Below are 17480 nucleotides of genomic sequence, written 5' to 3'. Positions count from 1 at the left end.
GTACTAGTGTATTACCCGTCGAAATTCGACGGGTACATATTTTTTGTCATTTATATATTTTATGTTATTCTTATTATAATTATATAAAATAAATTTTTATGTTAATTTTTTATATAATTAATTAAATTTAATTAAATTAGTAATACATTTTAAATTATATTAATCTCAACAATTTTTAGCAATTAAATTATTAATTTTGTTGAGATCATAAAAATACCCATTAGTTTTCATATGAAATTTTATAAAAAGTTAACGCGTAAGAAAAAAAAAATGTAGAAATACATATAAATTTGACATAGGTATGATGGCGGATTGATTTGTTGCATTTGTTGTTACAAGATTTATTAATTTTGTTCATTTTTTTTTTTTTTTTTTTTTGCCTTTTGACCATAATTTTATATGGAGTTTGAAAAATTATAATTGAATTGTGAGTATCATATAATTCCGAACTTCTAAAAGCATAACTAATTATGAAAATAATCTCGCCTGATATTTAAAAGACCATAACTGATTTATCGAACATCGTATCATTTGGAGTTTTAAGACCAACCAAGTTGTGGGCATCATCTCGTCTGGAGTTTTGAGCATCATCTCATCTAGAGTTTGAGAGAGCATCATCAAATATGAAATTATATTCAACCATGACTCCAATTGTCAACTATCTAACAAACATAACTCTAACAATTTAGACACTACAAAAAAATAAGTGATTACCGGCGGCATTTGCCGCCGGTAAAAAAGGGACGGCCGCCGGCGATTCAATTACCGGCGGCAACCTACCGCCGGTATTTATCTCGTCGGAGATGTGAATCCCGACGGCGAAGCTCAGCCGCCGGAGATTGGCGGCGGCCCTACCGCCGGTGGAGTTTCTTGGGAAGCTCAGGTGATTTCCCGAACGTTTACCGGCGGTCATTGCCGCCGGTAATCAGCGGCGGCTATATGCCGCCGGTAATCAGCGGCGGTCGCATTGCCGCCGGTGATCACCACCACTACACCGATGGTCGTCGATAGTTGGGGATTACCGGCGGCCCTTTGCCGCCGCCAATTACCGGCGGGATATTGCCGCCGGTAATGAATTAATTATTTAAATTATTTATTTATTTAAATTATTTATTTTATTTATTTTATTTATCTCCACTAATATTTTCGTATTTATACAATATTTCAAACCTTAGGCGAACTTCCCAGTGGGTCACCCATCTTAGTTGTGCTCTAAGTCAAGCACGCTTAACCTTGAAGTTCCTTTTGAATTGTCCCCAGTAGAGAACACTCGTATAATTGATATATCTATTGCCTATTAAATCATTTAAAGGCTATTTCAATATACAATATATATCATATATTCATAACATTTGAATATGAGGAGATTATATCCAAGTAATGTTAATTACGGACCAGTCTCGTGCCGCCCGTATTTTTATGGCAAATAAATATTTATTTTTTAATTTATTTTTTAATTTATTTTATTTTTTTTTTAATTTTTTTATCAATATAGTTTATTAATCATAAGTATTTTAATTTGATAGTTTTAATGTATTTTTGAATTCATTTGCATATATGTCTTTATTTTTATGTCGAAACAATATATCTATTTATTAATCAATATGTTATTAATTTTTTTTTATCAATATACGTTATAGAATATAAGTATTTTCATTTTGTAATTATAATGTATTTTGAATTCATTTGCATACCTTGAATTCACTCACAATAAATAGAACGATTTGAAAACATAAAACAATTAAATTGTTCAACAAAACACAAATGTTAAACAAAGTTCAAGTGTAATTGTGTTTGTTCAGAAACATAACATAAAAAAAAAGTTCAACATGATATAGATACATAGAAGTGATGCTCAAGGTAGCTGACCCGACCGCCTCAGTATCTCCTCGAACTGACTCATCCGCTGCTCAAGGGCCTCACGTGCTGCTTGTTCGGCCTCACGTGCTGCTTCTTGGGCCGCCCTATCCTCCTCAGCCTTTTGGAGACGCTCCTCCAGTGTGGAGATCCGAGTCTCATACATCCGCTGAGACATCTGGGAAGAGCATGTACTGTTGGTAGACCCCCTACTGAACTGGCTCACACCAGCACTTCCAGTGCCGTACAGTCGTGACCTACCGGGACGTACGAGCTCCAAGTAGACCTCATCGAGTCGGTCCTCTCGTCCTGTCTCAGCAGCAACACGATGAATCTCCGCCTAATTCATACATAACAATACACAATTATTATAAAATAAATACATTTTACTATGTATTACTAATATTTGTTCAAACTTAAACATTTACATCAAGGTTGGCATCCTTTTCTGACACAAAAGTTCCATCTGCGTATATGTGTAGGCGGAGGAAAGTGCTGTAGTTAGATGCAGTTGGGGGGACTTCACCATCCACGAGCTGTTCATGCATTTATATAAGAAAAATAAGGTAATATATATATATATATTAATATTTATATTTATTAGATAAATACTCAATCGATAATTACTAACCAGACTCTGCTGCAGAATACGACTCGACTGAGACCCTCCAACGTGCCGACTGATCCCTGTACCAACTCCATCTGGCTCAGAGTATCGGTTCTCACGTGCGCGCCTAGAAACGGCCTTAACCTCATCTTGATCCCAGTATGCCTTGAGTCCCGTCCAAAAGGTGTCGGACATGCCCAGCGGTGTCTCCATCATCTCCCCTGCCTCGGTCTTCTGCTTGAGCAGTCTCTTATACTCGCTCATGTTGTCACTGTACCTTTTACGGGCCTTGTCTAACCACATTTTTTTCACATCAGCCTCATCCTCAGGGTTCCAAGTAAACTCTTTCTGTTGAATATATTGGTGAAATTAATATAACATTTTAACAATATATAATGCTAAATTTATATATAGTAGAAATTCATTTACCTTGAATTTCTCAAAATACAAGTCCTGCACCGTTGGCGGAGTTAACTTCCACGTGTACCCGCCTGGGTTCGGAATCCTCTTAAACGAGTTCGTGCAGCAGGTGGAGATCCCCGGGGGCTCGATCAACTTACTGTCCCAATATATCAAAATAATTTAAAAAATTACTTGATATAGACAAATAATGATTTAAATAAAAATACTCACCCAACAGTATTCCTCTGAAAGAGGATCCTCCCGTCGCGCCTAACACACTCAGCCCTAATCTGCGCCACTGATTTGCCTTTGGGCCTTCTAGACCCAGATGCAGCAGCGCTCTGTGGAGGGGAACCAGACTCTGGAGTAGCGGAAATATACGGCCCAGAGCCTGAGGAGGACTGTGCCTCAGGCCCAGAAGACCGACTACCAAACCCCAACAATCCTCTACGATGAGACATGGTACCTATTTCAAATTGATTCAAATAAGTATAGACACAACCTGTATACAGTGATCAAAATAACACTCATGTCACAGAAATTGATTAAGATAAGTATAGACAGTCTGTAAATTGCAGGAAGTTTCTAATCACACATGAATAACAAGTATAAACAAATACATTGCCAAATAACCTCAACTACTGTCATCATCATTACTGGCGTCGTCATCAGATGTGAACGGTTGGTCCTCGTCTTCTGGGTCATCGTCATCTTCAATGTCAACGATTCCACCGAGGGGATGAACAAGAATTGGTGGGTCAATGTCCACAGTTGTGTGGGTAGACGTAATAGTAACAACCTCTTCTTGAAACGGTTGATCTAATGTTGAGTTAGATGCGGCAGTGGAGACTTCAACCTTTGATCTTGCGTTGACTTTGCATGCTGACAACCAGTTTTTCTTTGCTTGGTTCGTACTGGGATAGGGACAGTAAAACACTTGAACCGCCTGACTCGCTAAAACAAATGGATCATACTTCTGATATTTTCTTGTCTGGTTCACTGATACCAACTTGAAGTTTGTATCAATAGAAGTTCCCCGAGCAGACAAGTCAAACCATTCACATTTGAACAAGACTGTCTTCTTAATTGGATACCCCCATACTCCAGCACACACACCTCTTGTAGACGCCCATAAAAGTCTTGCACATCTCTACCATAGACCGAGCCTTTTATGCACACGCCACTGTTCACAGTTGCGCGCTCTCCATCAAGATCAGTCGTGTGAAATCTATAGCCATTCACAAAATACCCGGAGTATGTCTCAATCTCAGTTAAAGGCCCGGCTGCAAGCGACTTGATATACGGGTTCAAATCATTGTTAGAAGGGCGAATCACCTGTTCCATACAATCTTTTAGTTTTGCAACCCCATTTTTAGTCAAGTAAATGTATATTGAATATAAATTTGTCACATCTTACATAATGGCCAAACCACAACATAAAATCCTTGTCGAAAGCACTCTCTAACTCGGCTTCGGTTAGTGAAGGATTTACGTAGCGCATTTCGTCCTCGAAGATCCTAAGATATAAAGAAAAAAGTTATAAGTTACGTACGTCGAGAATTGATATACATAAATTGAGTCAACAATACTCACTTGATATATGTGTTTGCAACCTCCGCACAATTGCTCAAAATATACATATGCGCAGCCATGTATTCTTTAGGATCCATGTATCTCTTTGTCATTCGCCCAATCGGACGTCCAACTGGTTTGAAGATTAAGAGTTGATTAGGATCATCACTGTCTTCAACAGACTCTTCAATATTGCGAGGCAAATTTCTCCACTTTGTAGTCACATGATCCTCAAAGTAATATGAAGAGAAGGTGGACATTTCCTCTAGTATATATGCATTGCTGATGGATCCTTCAACCTTGGCTTTGTTTCTGATATGATTTTTCAATGTCCTCAAATATCGTTCAAAAGGATACATCCACCGATACTGCACTGGACCAGCCAATCGTGCTTCATCTGCCAAATGAACTGGTAGATGCTCCATTGAATCAAAGAAACTCGGGGGGAAGATACGCTCAAGTTTGCATAGAGTAACTGATATCTTCTCATTGAGTATTCCCATATCATGTATTGGGATATTGCGGGCTGTTAATTCTCTAAAGAAACAACTTAACTCTGTAATTTCCTCCCAAACATTCTTAGGAAGAAGTTCTTTAAAGGCTACAGGTAGTAGTAATTGCATGAACACGTGACAGTCGTGGCTTTTCATGTTATGCATCTTCAGAGCGTTCAAATCAACGCATCTGCTAATATTTGACATGTACCCATCGGGAAACTTAAGACTCTTGATCCATTGAAGTAAGATTTTCTTTTCATCCCTTTCAAGCGTATAACATGCTTTTGGATACAGTCGGGATCCATCCACTTTCTTCAATTCAGGCCGTCGACAGAAGATGTTCAATTCTTCTCTCGACTTTTCGGTATCTTTTGTCTTCCCCTTCACATTGAGGACGGTATTAAACACATTATCAAACACATTTTTTTCAATGTGCGTGACATCCAGATTATGTCGAATCAAAAGGTCCTTCCAATAGGGAAGATCCCAAAATATGCTTTTCTTCTTCCACCCAACATGTTCATATTTTGCAAGTTGAGCGTTCCTGTTATCGAAGTCTTCGGTAACCTTCACGAAGCCCAACCCCTCAATTTGATTCAAGATTTCTATTCCGGATCTGTGTTCTGGTGGACCCACATTGCATGTCTTATTCTTCAAGAATGAAGTCTTATTTCTCCTAAACACATGGTCACGAGGTAAGAACTTCCGATGATTGTCAAACCACGATTGTTTACCACTCTTCGTTAGTGTAAATGCGTCTGTATTCTCCATACAGTGTGGACATGCCAATTTCCCAGCTGTACCCCACCCAGACAACATAGCGTACGCTGGAAAATCACTAATAGTCCATATTAGAGCTGCCCGCATCTGAAAATTTTGCTGCAACGATATGTCATAAGTGTTCACACCAACCTCCCACAAATATTTCAACTCATGTATCAGTGGCTGTAAGAAAACGTCCAACTTCATCTTTGGGTTAGATGGCCCAGGCACGAGGACAGTGAGGAACATGAATTGTTCTTTTATGCACAACCACGGAGGCAAGTTATACGGTGTGACAATGACCGGCCAAGAAGAATATTGACGCCCTGATTGTGCAAATGGGGCAAAACCATCTGTAGAGAGGCCTAATCTCACATTTCTTATCTCCTCGGTGAATCCAGGATATACTGAATTCAAGTGTTTCCATGCCGGAGAGTCTGCTGGGTGGCGCATGATCCCATCTTCTATTGAAGTCGCATGCCATCGCATATTTTCGGCTGTTGCCGCAGATGCAAACAACCTTTGCAGTCGAGGCGTCAAAGGAAAATAGTGCATCTGTTTGGCGGCCACACGTTTCTTTCGGCGGCTTCCAGATGCACGCAAGTTCTCCTTATATCGTGATGCACCACAAAAATTACAACTCTCTAGCTCACTGTCGTCCCCCCAATACAACATGCAGTTATGTTCGCTATTATTTTCGCTACGCCGCAAGTGCACGGTGTAGTTGCAATATAGGGAAGCAAGGTCGTATTCCACAAGGATTAGTAGTCAAATTCTAGTGATTACCTTAAGTCATTATGCTAGAGCTATTTAGACTAAACAAGGAGGTGAATGGTTTGATTAACTAACAAATTCAAAAACATAATAAGAACAATCAAACAAAGTGGATTAATTAAGTGATGAAGGTGGTTTAGGGATTAGGCATCGATGGATTAGCAATGGACTTCAAATTAGCTCAATATTAGTCTTGATATTCCTATTTATCTAGAGTGATCTCCCCACTAGTTCTAGCCCCCTCTCGGACGACTAAAACGGTAGATTACGGGTCATAGTTGCCGTCCCCGGTCAACTTCTAACCTATAACTCCCAAGAGCACAAATGATCGGTATACTCTCACCCAACTCTCAACCTCCCGGTTTATTGAGTCAATATGTTTCAAGCTCCTAATCTATTGTGATTATCCTCTCCCGATTCAAATCACAAATTAGAAATGCAGAGAAAGTGGCCAACAATCCATACAAGAATTAAAGCTAGGGCTTGAAAAGATAATAATAAGGAAATAATCAAGACATATATTAAGCATAATAATCAATCCCTTACATAATCTACTAGCCTAACCCCCAAACCAATGGGGGATTTTAGCCTACCATGTTCACAAACAACATACTTAAATCAAAGAAATACATATATGAAAGAGAGAGTAATGAGTGACAAATCCTATTAATGGCCTTTCTTGAATCTTCTCTCTTCTTCAATACTTCTTCAAAAGGTAGGTGTGAGCATTAATGGAGGTTAGGGTTTGTGTGGAGGATTGGGGAAGATGGAAAAATGGGTGTGTGTAATGAATGATGTGAGAAAAGAGGGGAAAAATGGAGTTTTGGGCTAAAAATCACGTCTGGGCCCACCAAAAGGCGGATCCCCGCCTCTTCCCCGAGGTCACGGCATGAACCGCGGTTGAAAACGCGGTTGGAAGCAGGGGAGGCCGCGGTCATGGGCCGCGGCCGCGGCTCGGACCGCGGGTGACTGTCAAAAACGTTCTGGACTGCTCTGGAGCAGAGGCCCGCGGTCGGGCCCGTGGCCGCGGCCCGGACCGCGGGTTACTGGGCAATTTTGGAGCAGAGGCCCGCGGTCGGGCCCGTGGCCGCGGCCCGGACCGCGGGTGCCTGGGCTTTATGCGCAGTCCGCTTGTTCGGCTCCGTTCTCCCTCGTCCGGACTCGGATTTGGTCGCCGTTTGCGCTCACGAATTCCTATCGAGACGTACTTAGATCTTATGTCTTCAAAATCCTCCAATTAATCCTTGATTTTCCCTGAAATCACTCCAAAACTACACCAAGGAATCAAAACTCAACAAAACTCAAAATCGGGATACAAACACATATTAGCAATCAATTCATGGGGAAAAATGACAACAATTCATGTGATATTGAGGTACGAAAATCATGTTTGTCAACCCCCCAAACTTAAAGCGTTGTTTGTCCCCAAACAACAAAGAGAAGAGAAATAAAATATAACAAACATGTGAGAATGAATTGGTGTCATTTCAAGGGCTTCAAATTTTTCAAAAATCTTTAAAAAGTGTATCACAAGTAGAAATGCATTCCAAGAAGTCACAAGTGATAATGAGTTCAACATTATAGCCTCCAAACTTGAATCCTCACAAATGTTGATGTTTCAATGATGCACTCAACTCTCAAGTGTTTAGATTGGACGTGTTTGCACTCAAAATGAATCATGTATGCAATCTACCATATGCTTGCCATTTATCCTAACTCTCTATACTTCAATGTGTTATAAATAATGATCAACAAGGGCTTTCATAAGGTTGTAATGAGGGCTCTTTGGTGAGGTGAGGTGTTTTTAGGCAAATGACTCATATCCCACAATCTAACAATCACAATGAACAAGTCAAATTCATCATTTCTCTTTTCTAATCAACCAAAAACCAAAATCCCCACATTTCTTCTTTTCACCCTTAGTGATACTTATCATGATATGATTCAAAAGGCAAATCACTCCCCTTTATGCTCTTTTATTCACATTCATTTCCATTTCTTTTTCTTTCTTTTTCTTTTTAAGCTTATAGGGGACTAGTGATTTTCACTCAATCAAAGCTTGATAGGCAATTTTAATCATTTCCCAAACTTTTTCATCAAAGCAACCACTAACACTCTAAGTTCTACCCCTTTATCATTGGTTCATTCAAAGAATGGCTACGAGGCACAAATTGGGTAAACTAGGATCATATGAGAATTTGGACACAATTTGAGTTAAGTGGCTAACAAAGATGGCCTTAAATCACTTCAATATTAACAACACATCTACTTTTATTTTCAAGAGAGGACTCATGGCAAGTTCTAGAGATCAACACACATGCTCAAATGATTTACACTCAAGAACAAAATGAGATTGTAAATGTATGACAATCAAAGGCTCAATTCTCACAAGCTCATTTCTTTTTCAAGTTCTTGGAGGTACAACATTTAGCTCATTGTCACAAGTTCAAACTCTACATGCAAAATCAACATGTGATACACAACAACTTTTTTTTTTCAAAAACAACAATCATAAGCCCAAAAATCAATCAATTCATCATCACAATATTTGCTACAATTATCCCAAGCAAAACAAAAACAAAAAAATCAACCCAACTAACTCTCAAACTATCATTTATTCAACAATAACAAAAACAAGACAATAAAACTAAACCAAATAAAAACAAGTAAAGCAAAAGATAGATGAGACAACTAATCCATCTTTCCCCTCCCCCCAAACTTATTTCACACAAAGTGGAAATGAGTTTGGAGGAAAAGATAATGAGAAGTTGTCTCGGACTCACAAAAAAAACTAACATAAAAAACCACACACATATATAAATATATACATAGATTAATATATAAATACATATGTATGTGTGTGATTATTGAACTTGCAATAATTAAAGGGTACCTTGTTGGGGTGTCTCCCAACTAGCGCTTAGTTTAACGTCGTGAGCTCGACGTCTTCACGATGGTGTCATGGCTCGGGGATGGTGCCAACGAACACTTCAACTTTTGGTTTCAAGGGCAAATACACCTTGATTCTTTCCTTCTCAACCACAAAGGTTCTTCCATCCTTCTTTCTCAATTCAATTGCTCCATTATTGAAAACCTTGTTGATTTTGAAAGGACCCGACCATTTCGATCTTGGCTTTTCCGGAGGTAGTGATTGACGAAAGGTGAGGAGAAGGACTTCATCATCGGGTGCAAACTCCCGTTTGTGTATCATCTCGTCATTAGCACTTGTTGTCCTCTCCTTGTAGAGGTTTGACTTCTCAAATGTGTGATACTCATCTAACTCATTGAGTTGGAGTACACGGTCTTGCCCCATTGGATGTATCTCATTCTCACCAAAGAATGCATACTTCAAGTGTGTGGGGAGAAGCTTCAACTCCAAGCTTGGAGATTTCTCCTCTCCCTTTTCTTTCTTCAATTTTTCCTTCAAGTTGATGCAAGGTTCGATCACTTGCATCATTTTGCATTCCTCCATTTTCATTCTTTCTTCCTCATCTTTGTGCTTGGGAGCTTTGTGGATTGAGAAGGTAACACTCTCATCATTCACTCTCAATGTGAGCTTGCCCTTTGCAACATCAATTAGGGCCCTCCCCGTCGCCAAGAATGGACGTCCAAGGATCAAAGGTACATCCTTGTCCTCAACCATATCCAACACCACAAAATCCACCGGAAAAATGAATTTTTCAACCCTCACCAAGACATCCTCCACTATCCCTTTAGGATATGAAACGGAACGATCCGCCATTTGCAAAGCAATCGTGGTTGGCTTAATGGTTCCTATTTCAAGCTTGTTGAAGATGGAGAGAGGCATCAAATTTATGCTTGCTCCCAAATCACACAAGGCCTTTCCAAAACGACCATTTCCAACATCACATGGGATAGTAAAGCTCCCGGGATCCTTGATCTTGATAGGTAGCTTCTTTTGAAGAACGGCACAACATTCTTTGGTGAGGTTGACCGTTTCAAATTCTTCCAATTTCTTCTTCTTAGATAGAACTTCCTTGAGAAAATTTGCATACTTGGGCATTTGTTGCAAAGCTTCAACAAGGGGGATGTTGACATTCACCTTCCGAAAGATTTCAAGGAATTTGGAGAACTCACTCTCCACATTCTTCTTGGGAAGCCTTTGAGGAAAGGGGATTGGTGGGCAATAAGGAGGTGGAGCTTTGTACACTTCCTTCTTCTTTTCTTCATCATTTTGCATTTTTGAAGAAATGCCTCCATCATTGCTCTTCTCTATTTCAACCATGTCCTCCTCTCCCAAGCACATCTTGGACTCTTCAAAGGTTGTCTCACCTAGTATGTTAATAGCTTTGCAATGCTCTTTAGGGTTTACAATTGTGTTGCTTGGAAATTGCCCTTGTTGGCGTTGATTGCTTAAAGATTCGGCAATTTGTCCCACTTTCATCTCAAACATTTTCAATTGGGTCGCTTGAGCCTCCAACCTTTCATCGGTTCTCGTCATGTGGGCTTGAGTGGCCGTCATGAATTTCATTAAAATTTCTTCAAGGTTGAGTTTCTTCTCTTCCTTGATCATACCATCGCTTACCGCAAATCCGGGTGGTGGTTGCAAGAAGTTGTTGGGATTACCATAGGCAAGATTTGGGTGGCGATTTGTTTGAAATCCTTGATTGTATTGCCCTTGCCCTTGATACCCTCCTTGGTGTTGAGGATGAAAGTTTCCAAAGCCTCGATTATTGTTAATGTAGTTCACATCCTCAATATTGGTTCGTTCCACCACTATAGGCTCCGACTTTGATGTGGACATAGCATCAATTTTGCTATTCATAGCGGTCAATTGAGCCGTCAAAAGAGCTATCGGATCCGAGCTTGTTGTAGCCGCCACCTTCTTCAAAATAGTCATCTCCCCCGAAAATTGGTAGCTATTTGCGGCTAAATTTTCAATGATGTGGGCGGCCTCCTCGTGGCTCTTCTCCAACAATGCTCCATTGGCCGATGCATTCATGTCTCTTTGCATCTCACCACTACACCCGGTATAGAATGAGCAAATAATGGTGTTTTGATCCAAACCATGGTTGGGACACTTCCTTATCATCTCTTTGAATCTCTCCCAAGCTTCATAGAAGGTCTCTCCATCGAATTGATGAAATTGGACAATGTCCTTCTTCATCTTCATTGTCTTACTTGGAGGGAAGAACTTGATAAGGAACTTTTGAGCCATTTTCTCCCATGTAGTGATGGAACCAATCTCCAAAGATTGATACCATGTCTTGGCTATGCCCCTTAGTGAGAAGGGAAAGAGTCGGAGTCGAATGGCATCCTCCGGGACTCCATTTATCTTGATAGTATCGCATATCTCCAAGAAATTGCCGAGATGTCCATTCGGGTCATCTTGAGAAAGACCGGAAAATTGATTTTGTTGCACCATGTTGATGAGACTCGCCTTGAGTTCAAAATTGTTGGCATTGATTCTTGGGGCATGCACTCCCCCTTGTTGGACCACGGGTTGGAACATATTGCTAATAGGTGGTGGTGGTGGTGCATTCCTTCGAGCCTCTTGCTCATTGATATGCCCTTGCATAGCCTCCAATTGTCTTTGGAGTTGGAGGATCAATTCTTGATTTTCCATCATGTTTCCCTCCATTTCTTTCTCTCTTCTTGCTCTTGCTTTGTTGTGTCGGCAAAATGCTTCAACCTCAAGGTCAATGGGTATAAGAGGTGCACTCTTAGACCTTGTGTTCATACACTACCTACCAACCAAAAAGAAAAAAAGAGTCAAGACACAATCTTAAAATTGAAAAAAAAATAAAATAAAATAAAGCAAGTAAAATGTCCAAAGTAGTTAAGCACAATGATTCAAAATATCACAAGTAATCAAACTAAACTAATCCCTGGCAACGGCGCCAAAAACTTGTTCGCTATTATTTTCGATACGCCGCAAGTGCACGGTGTAGTTGCAATATAGGGAAGCAAGGTCGTATTCCACAAGGATTAGTAGTCAAATTCTAGTGATTACCTTAAGTCATTATGCTAGAGCTATTTAGACTAAACAAGGAGGTGAATGGTTTGATTAACTAACAAATTCAAAAACAAAATAAGAACAATCAAACAAAGTGGATTAATTAAGTGATGAAGGTGGTTTAGGGATTAGGCATCGATGGATTAGCAATGGACTTCAAATTAGCTCAATATTAGTCTTGATATTCCTATTTATCTAGAGTGATCTCCCCACTAGTTCTAGCCCCCTCTCGGACGACTAAAACGGTAGATTACGGGTCATAGTTGCCGTCCCCGGTCAACTTCTAACCTATAACTCCCAAGAGCACAAATGATCGGTATACTCTCACCCAACTCTCAACCTCCCGGTTTATTGAGTCAATATGTTTCAAGCTCCTAATCTATTGTGATTATCCTCTCCCGATTCAAATCACAAATTAGAAATGCAGAGAAAGTGGCCAACAATCCATACAAGAATTAAAGCTAGGGCTTGAAAAGATAATAATAAGGAAATAATCAAGACATATATTAAGCATAATAATCAATCCCTTACATAATCTACTAGCCTAACCCCCAAACCAATGGGGGATTTTAGCCTACCATGTTCACAAACAACATACTTAAATCAAAGAAATACATATATGAAAGAGAGAGTAATGAGTGACAAATCCTATTAATGGCCTTTCTTGAATCTTCTCTCTTCTTCAATACTTCTTCAAAAGGTAGGTGTGAGCATTAATGGAGGTTAGGGTTTGTGTGGAGGATTGGGGAAGATGGAAAAATGGGTGTGTGTAATGAATGATGTGAGAAAAGAGGGGAAAAATGGAGTTTTGGGCTAAAAATCACGTCTGGGCCCACCAAAAGGCGGATCCCCGCCTCTTCCCCGAGGTCACGGCATGAACCGCGGTTGAAAACGCGGTTGGAAGCAGGGGAGGCCGCGGTCATGGGCCGCGCCCGCGGCTCGGACCGCGGGTGACTGTCAAAAACGTTCTGGACTGCTCTGGAGCAGAGGCCCGCGGTCGGGCCCGTGGCCGCGGCCCGGACCGCGGGTTACTGGGCAATTTTGGAGCAGAGGCCCGCGGTCGGGCCCGTGGCCGCGGCCCGGACCGCGGGTGCCTGGGCTTTATGCGCAGTCCGCTTGTTCGGCTCCGTTCTCCCTCGTCCGGACTCGGATTTGGTCGCCGTTTGCGCTCACGAATTCCTATCGAGACGTACTTCGATCTTATGTCTTCAAAATCCTCCAATTAATCCTTGATTTTCCCTGAAATCACTCCAAAACTACACCAAGGAATCAAAACTCAACAAAACTCAAAATCGGGATACAAACACATATTAGCAATCAATTCATGGGGGAAAATGACAACAATTCATGTGATATTGAGGTACGAAAATCATGTTTGTCAAGTTATTAACGCAACAATCAATCTTCTCTACTGGCAAACCCAACCCGCGCAGATTTCTCTTCGTACTGTAAAAGCTGTCAGGGCAGTTGTTATCCTTCGGTAAAGCCTTTTGAACCATCTCAGATATTTGATTAAAACATCTCTCTGACATGTGATTTTCAACCTTTATGCTCATCATCTGTGTCATCCAGGATAACTGTGAGTAAGTATCACAGTCTGGGTATAGAGGACTATCGGCTGCGTTCAACATGTCATAAATTTGTTGAGCGTCAGGATTAGGCGGCTCCTCAAGATTTGGAGGATCTTGATAATTACTAGGTCCAGCATGATCATGCACCATCCTTTGGTAATTACTGTATGACCCATCATCCTCATCCATTATAGTATGTTCTGCTGGCATATACACTGGTGCTTCCCCTTGATAACACCAGTTCGTGTAATTGTGGACAAATCCACGCCTAGTAACATGTTCTCTGACTGTAGGTACAGATGCAAAGACTTTATTCTTACACTTCCTACACGGGCACCTAATGTTACCAATTCCATCTGTATACGCTGTTTGATTTATCGCAAACTCGAGGAAACTCTCAAGTCCCGTTTCAAATGCAGCACGATCATTGTATCTCGCGTACATCCACGATCGATTATCACTCATTCTTGCAAATTCTAATTGAGAATAAAAATAAATCAAATACAATAAATTACTTGAATCTAAGAAAATTTCGACAGCATAACCCCACTATCCTAACTACCAAGTGCTCGACTCTACCAGCAACTATAGTGACCATAGTGGTCCTAATTTACTAAACCTATACTAGGTCTACCCGGCCCCCCAATGTCGAAACAATAATAAAATAACATATAAAACAATAAAAAAAATAAAGTAATAAAAGCAAACACAATCATTTGTTGGGAGAAGATCCTTAAGAAATAATCAATTTCTATCCCAAAGGGAGAAGATCCTTAAGAAATTGATTAAATCTATCCCACAATATATAATAACATATCATTTCATCCAAAACAGAAAATCAATTTAAAATTAATCTAATTAACAAATTAATTTCAATTAATCATACTTTAAACATCCTATAAAGTAACTATAGTTAAATCAATTCATAATTAATCTAATTACCAAATTAATTTCAATTAATCATACTTTAAACATCCTATAAAGTATCTAATTACCAAATTAATTTCAATTTATCATACTTTAAACATCCTATAAAGTAATTAGAATTATGTTAATTTTCATCAAACAAATAAATAATAAATAAATAAACAAATAAATAAAAGTCTATTAAAAACGAAAGTGTACCGTAGGAGTTGACGGCGGAACCGTGCGGTGGCAGGAGCGGTGAGACGGCAGGATTGGCCTGCAATTAGGAGGAGAAAGATGAAGAGAGGATGAGAGGGTGAGAGAGAGACAGAGAGAGAGAAGGAAAGGAGGGGCTTACCTTGACGGAGGCGACGGCGGCGACCGGCGACGGCGACAGGCGGCGGCAGCAGGGCAGGGCAGCGGCAGGGCAGGGGGGGGGGCAGGGGGGCTGGAGGCGCGCGGGGGGGGGGATCTGTTCTGGAGGAGAGAGGGTTAGGGCACGATTTTGGGCTTTAAAATTAGCGGCGGCCCATTACCGCCGCTAAAGCCCGATCCGCACTCTTTTTACCGGCGGCAACTTACCGCCGCGAATCACCGGCGGCAGATGCCGCCGCTATCTGCTAAATATTAAAAAATAAAATTTAAAAATAAAATTCCCGGCGGCCTTAATATTTACCGGCCGCTATGCCGCCGGTGATCACCGGCGGTGACGTTGCCGCCGGTATCAACGCCATATATTCAAAAAATACGGGTCGGCAGCACCGCCGTCGAAAAGCCGCCGGTGATCGCCGGCGGCGAGACTGCCGCCGGTAAATCCTGCCGGTAAATCGGCGCTTTTTTGTAGTGAGATATTTTATTTATATATGTAATTTTATTAGTTCAAACTCTAGAGAGAAAGGAAAGATAAGAGATCTTAAAGCAGTAAAAGAGAGAGCGTGTGCTTTATTTCATCATCGTAGGTATTTATAGGCATTACAGTCGGGGTAAAGTAGTAAATTCGTTTGGTCATCTATTCCGCATGCTCGCCATTAAACTAATTAAGGCTATTATTAGATTATAACTTGTCAGGTCGTTGTCCCCTAATTACAGAGTTGGATTTTGTCCTCATCATCCCGCTCAGTCTAGTAGCTCTGGATTTCCTTCCTTGGGGCAGACTTTTACTCTTTGGCTCCGCTCTGCTAAATAGCTCCGCCTTCTGGCGAATTGTCTCTGGCGTGTGGCTCCGCGCTCTGGCTCCAATAGCTTAGCTCTGACTCTGGATCTGGCGATTTGGCTCTGGCTCTGACTCTAACGACTTAGCTCTGACTCTGGATCTGGCGACTTGGCTCTGGCTCTGACTTTAATGACTTAGCTCTGGCATCTCTGCTCTGGCAACTTGGCTCTGGCCCTCTGGAAGCTCTGCTCTGGTTAGCTCTGGCTCTGGCAGCTTTGCTCTGGAAGCTCTGCTTTGGCAACTCTGCTCTGGCAGCTCTGCTCTGGAAGCTTTGCTCTGGCATCTCTGCTCTGGTTAGCTCTGGCTCTGGCATCTCTGCTCTGGCTCTGGCATCTCTGCTCTGGTAGCTCTGCTCTGGCAGCTCAACTCAGCGGTGACTCGGCAGCGGACGAACCGCAAGCTCAGCGGCGACTATTTCGCCGGAGTTTAGAAGAAGGAACGGCAACGGGTTATAGGAAAAAGAAATCTTAGGGCTCTTGTATTAATTGCTTCGAATAGAGAATTCTCATGGGTTTAAGAAGTGGAAACATAATCGAACTAATTAAGGAATGGAAGAGGGAGTCAGAGATGAGGCGGAGCAACGCCGCCCTTAGGACGGCGGCGACGCCTGAATTTAGAGGGAGAGAGAGGCAGACAGTTTAAGGGGGTGAATTAGGGCTCAATTTGAGTGTGCAATCGACTTTAGAGAGATAAAATGATTGAGAGAAGAGAGAGACAGTGAAGGGGGAGACGACGCCGACCTGATTCAGGGACGGCGGCAATGGGGTGAGGAAAATGGAGGCGTGAGGAAGAGGGAGGCCTGACTTTTGTTTTAAAAGTGAGAATGAGAATATATAAATTGGATTCTCAAATGCCACGTTGCAAATTGAGATTGAAAAGAAAGAATTTGAGGCCTGCCACGTAGGCTAAGGCCTAATCGTATTATAGAATAGATATTATTATTATTATTATTATTATTATTATTATTATTATTGTTGTTGTTGTTGTTGTTGTTGTTGTTGTTGTTGTTGTTGTTGTAGTAATGGACGAACAGAAGCAAATAAAGTTTGCAGAAATGAAAAATATATTTTTCTTCCCTATATAAATAAAATGTATGGATTTATTTTATAAAAAATAAAAATAAAATTTTAATTATTTTGATAGACATATAATAAGATTTTGTTTTAAAGTAATCAGTTTATAGAATTTGTGCCTTATTATGCAAACATGTAAATCAATGACCGGACTCGTTTATAATTTACATATACGTGCATGTCTCAATTCAAAATTAATTTTATTGAAAATTAAGAATATAAATATTATATATATATATATACACACAATATAATATATTGCAACATAT

General features: G+C 40.6%; 2 protein-coding genes and 1 non-coding gene across 3 annotated transcripts; 1 reads left to right on the top strand and 2 right to left on the bottom strand.

The window, feature by feature from the left end:
* Nucleotides 1-1723: 1723 nt before the first annotated feature.
* On the bottom strand, nt 1724-15376 carry LOC131003574 (uncharacterized). Its single transcript, XM_057930104.1, has 7 exons — nt 15284-15376; nt 15145-15202; nt 3098-3332; nt 2894-3023; nt 2489-2812; nt 2286-2393; nt 1724-2197 (listed from the first exon to the last, which is right to left on the bottom strand). Exons 3-7 carry the CDS (start codon nt 3325-3327, stop codon nt 1856-1858), a joined length of 1134 nt encoding a protein of 377 aa, XP_057786087.1. The 5' UTR covers nt 3328-3332; nt 15145-15202; nt 15284-15376; the 3' UTR covers nt 1724-1855.
* On the bottom strand, nt 3386-4929 carry LOC131003575 (uncharacterized). Its single transcript, XM_057930105.1, has 3 exons — nt 4460-4929; nt 4284-4383; nt 3386-4201 (listed from the first exon to the last, which is right to left on the bottom strand). The coding sequence occupies exons 1-3, from the start codon at nt 4861-4863 to the stop codon at nt 3863-3865; spliced, it is 843 nt and encodes a 280-aa protein (XP_057786088.1). The 5' UTR covers nt 4864-4929; the 3' UTR covers nt 3386-3862.
* On the top strand, nt 11496-11602 carry LOC131003576 (small nucleolar RNA R71). Its single transcript, XR_009094717.1, has one exon. It is a non-coding gene; the product is annotated as a small nucleolar RNA R71 (small nucleolar RNA).
* Nucleotides 15377-17480: the final 2104 nt, after the last annotated feature.

This window comes from Salvia miltiorrhiza, unplaced genomic scaffold (genome assembly GCF_028751815.1).
Source record: "Salvia miltiorrhiza cultivar Shanhuang (shh) unplaced genomic scaffold, IMPLAD_Smil_shh original_scaffold_220:::fragment_1, whole genome shotgun sequence".
Lineage (NCBI taxonomy): Eukaryota > Viridiplantae > Streptophyta > Magnoliopsida > Lamiales > Lamiaceae > Salvia > Salvia miltiorrhiza.
Note: the sequence above shows the minus strand (reverse complement) of the source record. Positions and strands in the feature narration are given on the sequence as shown.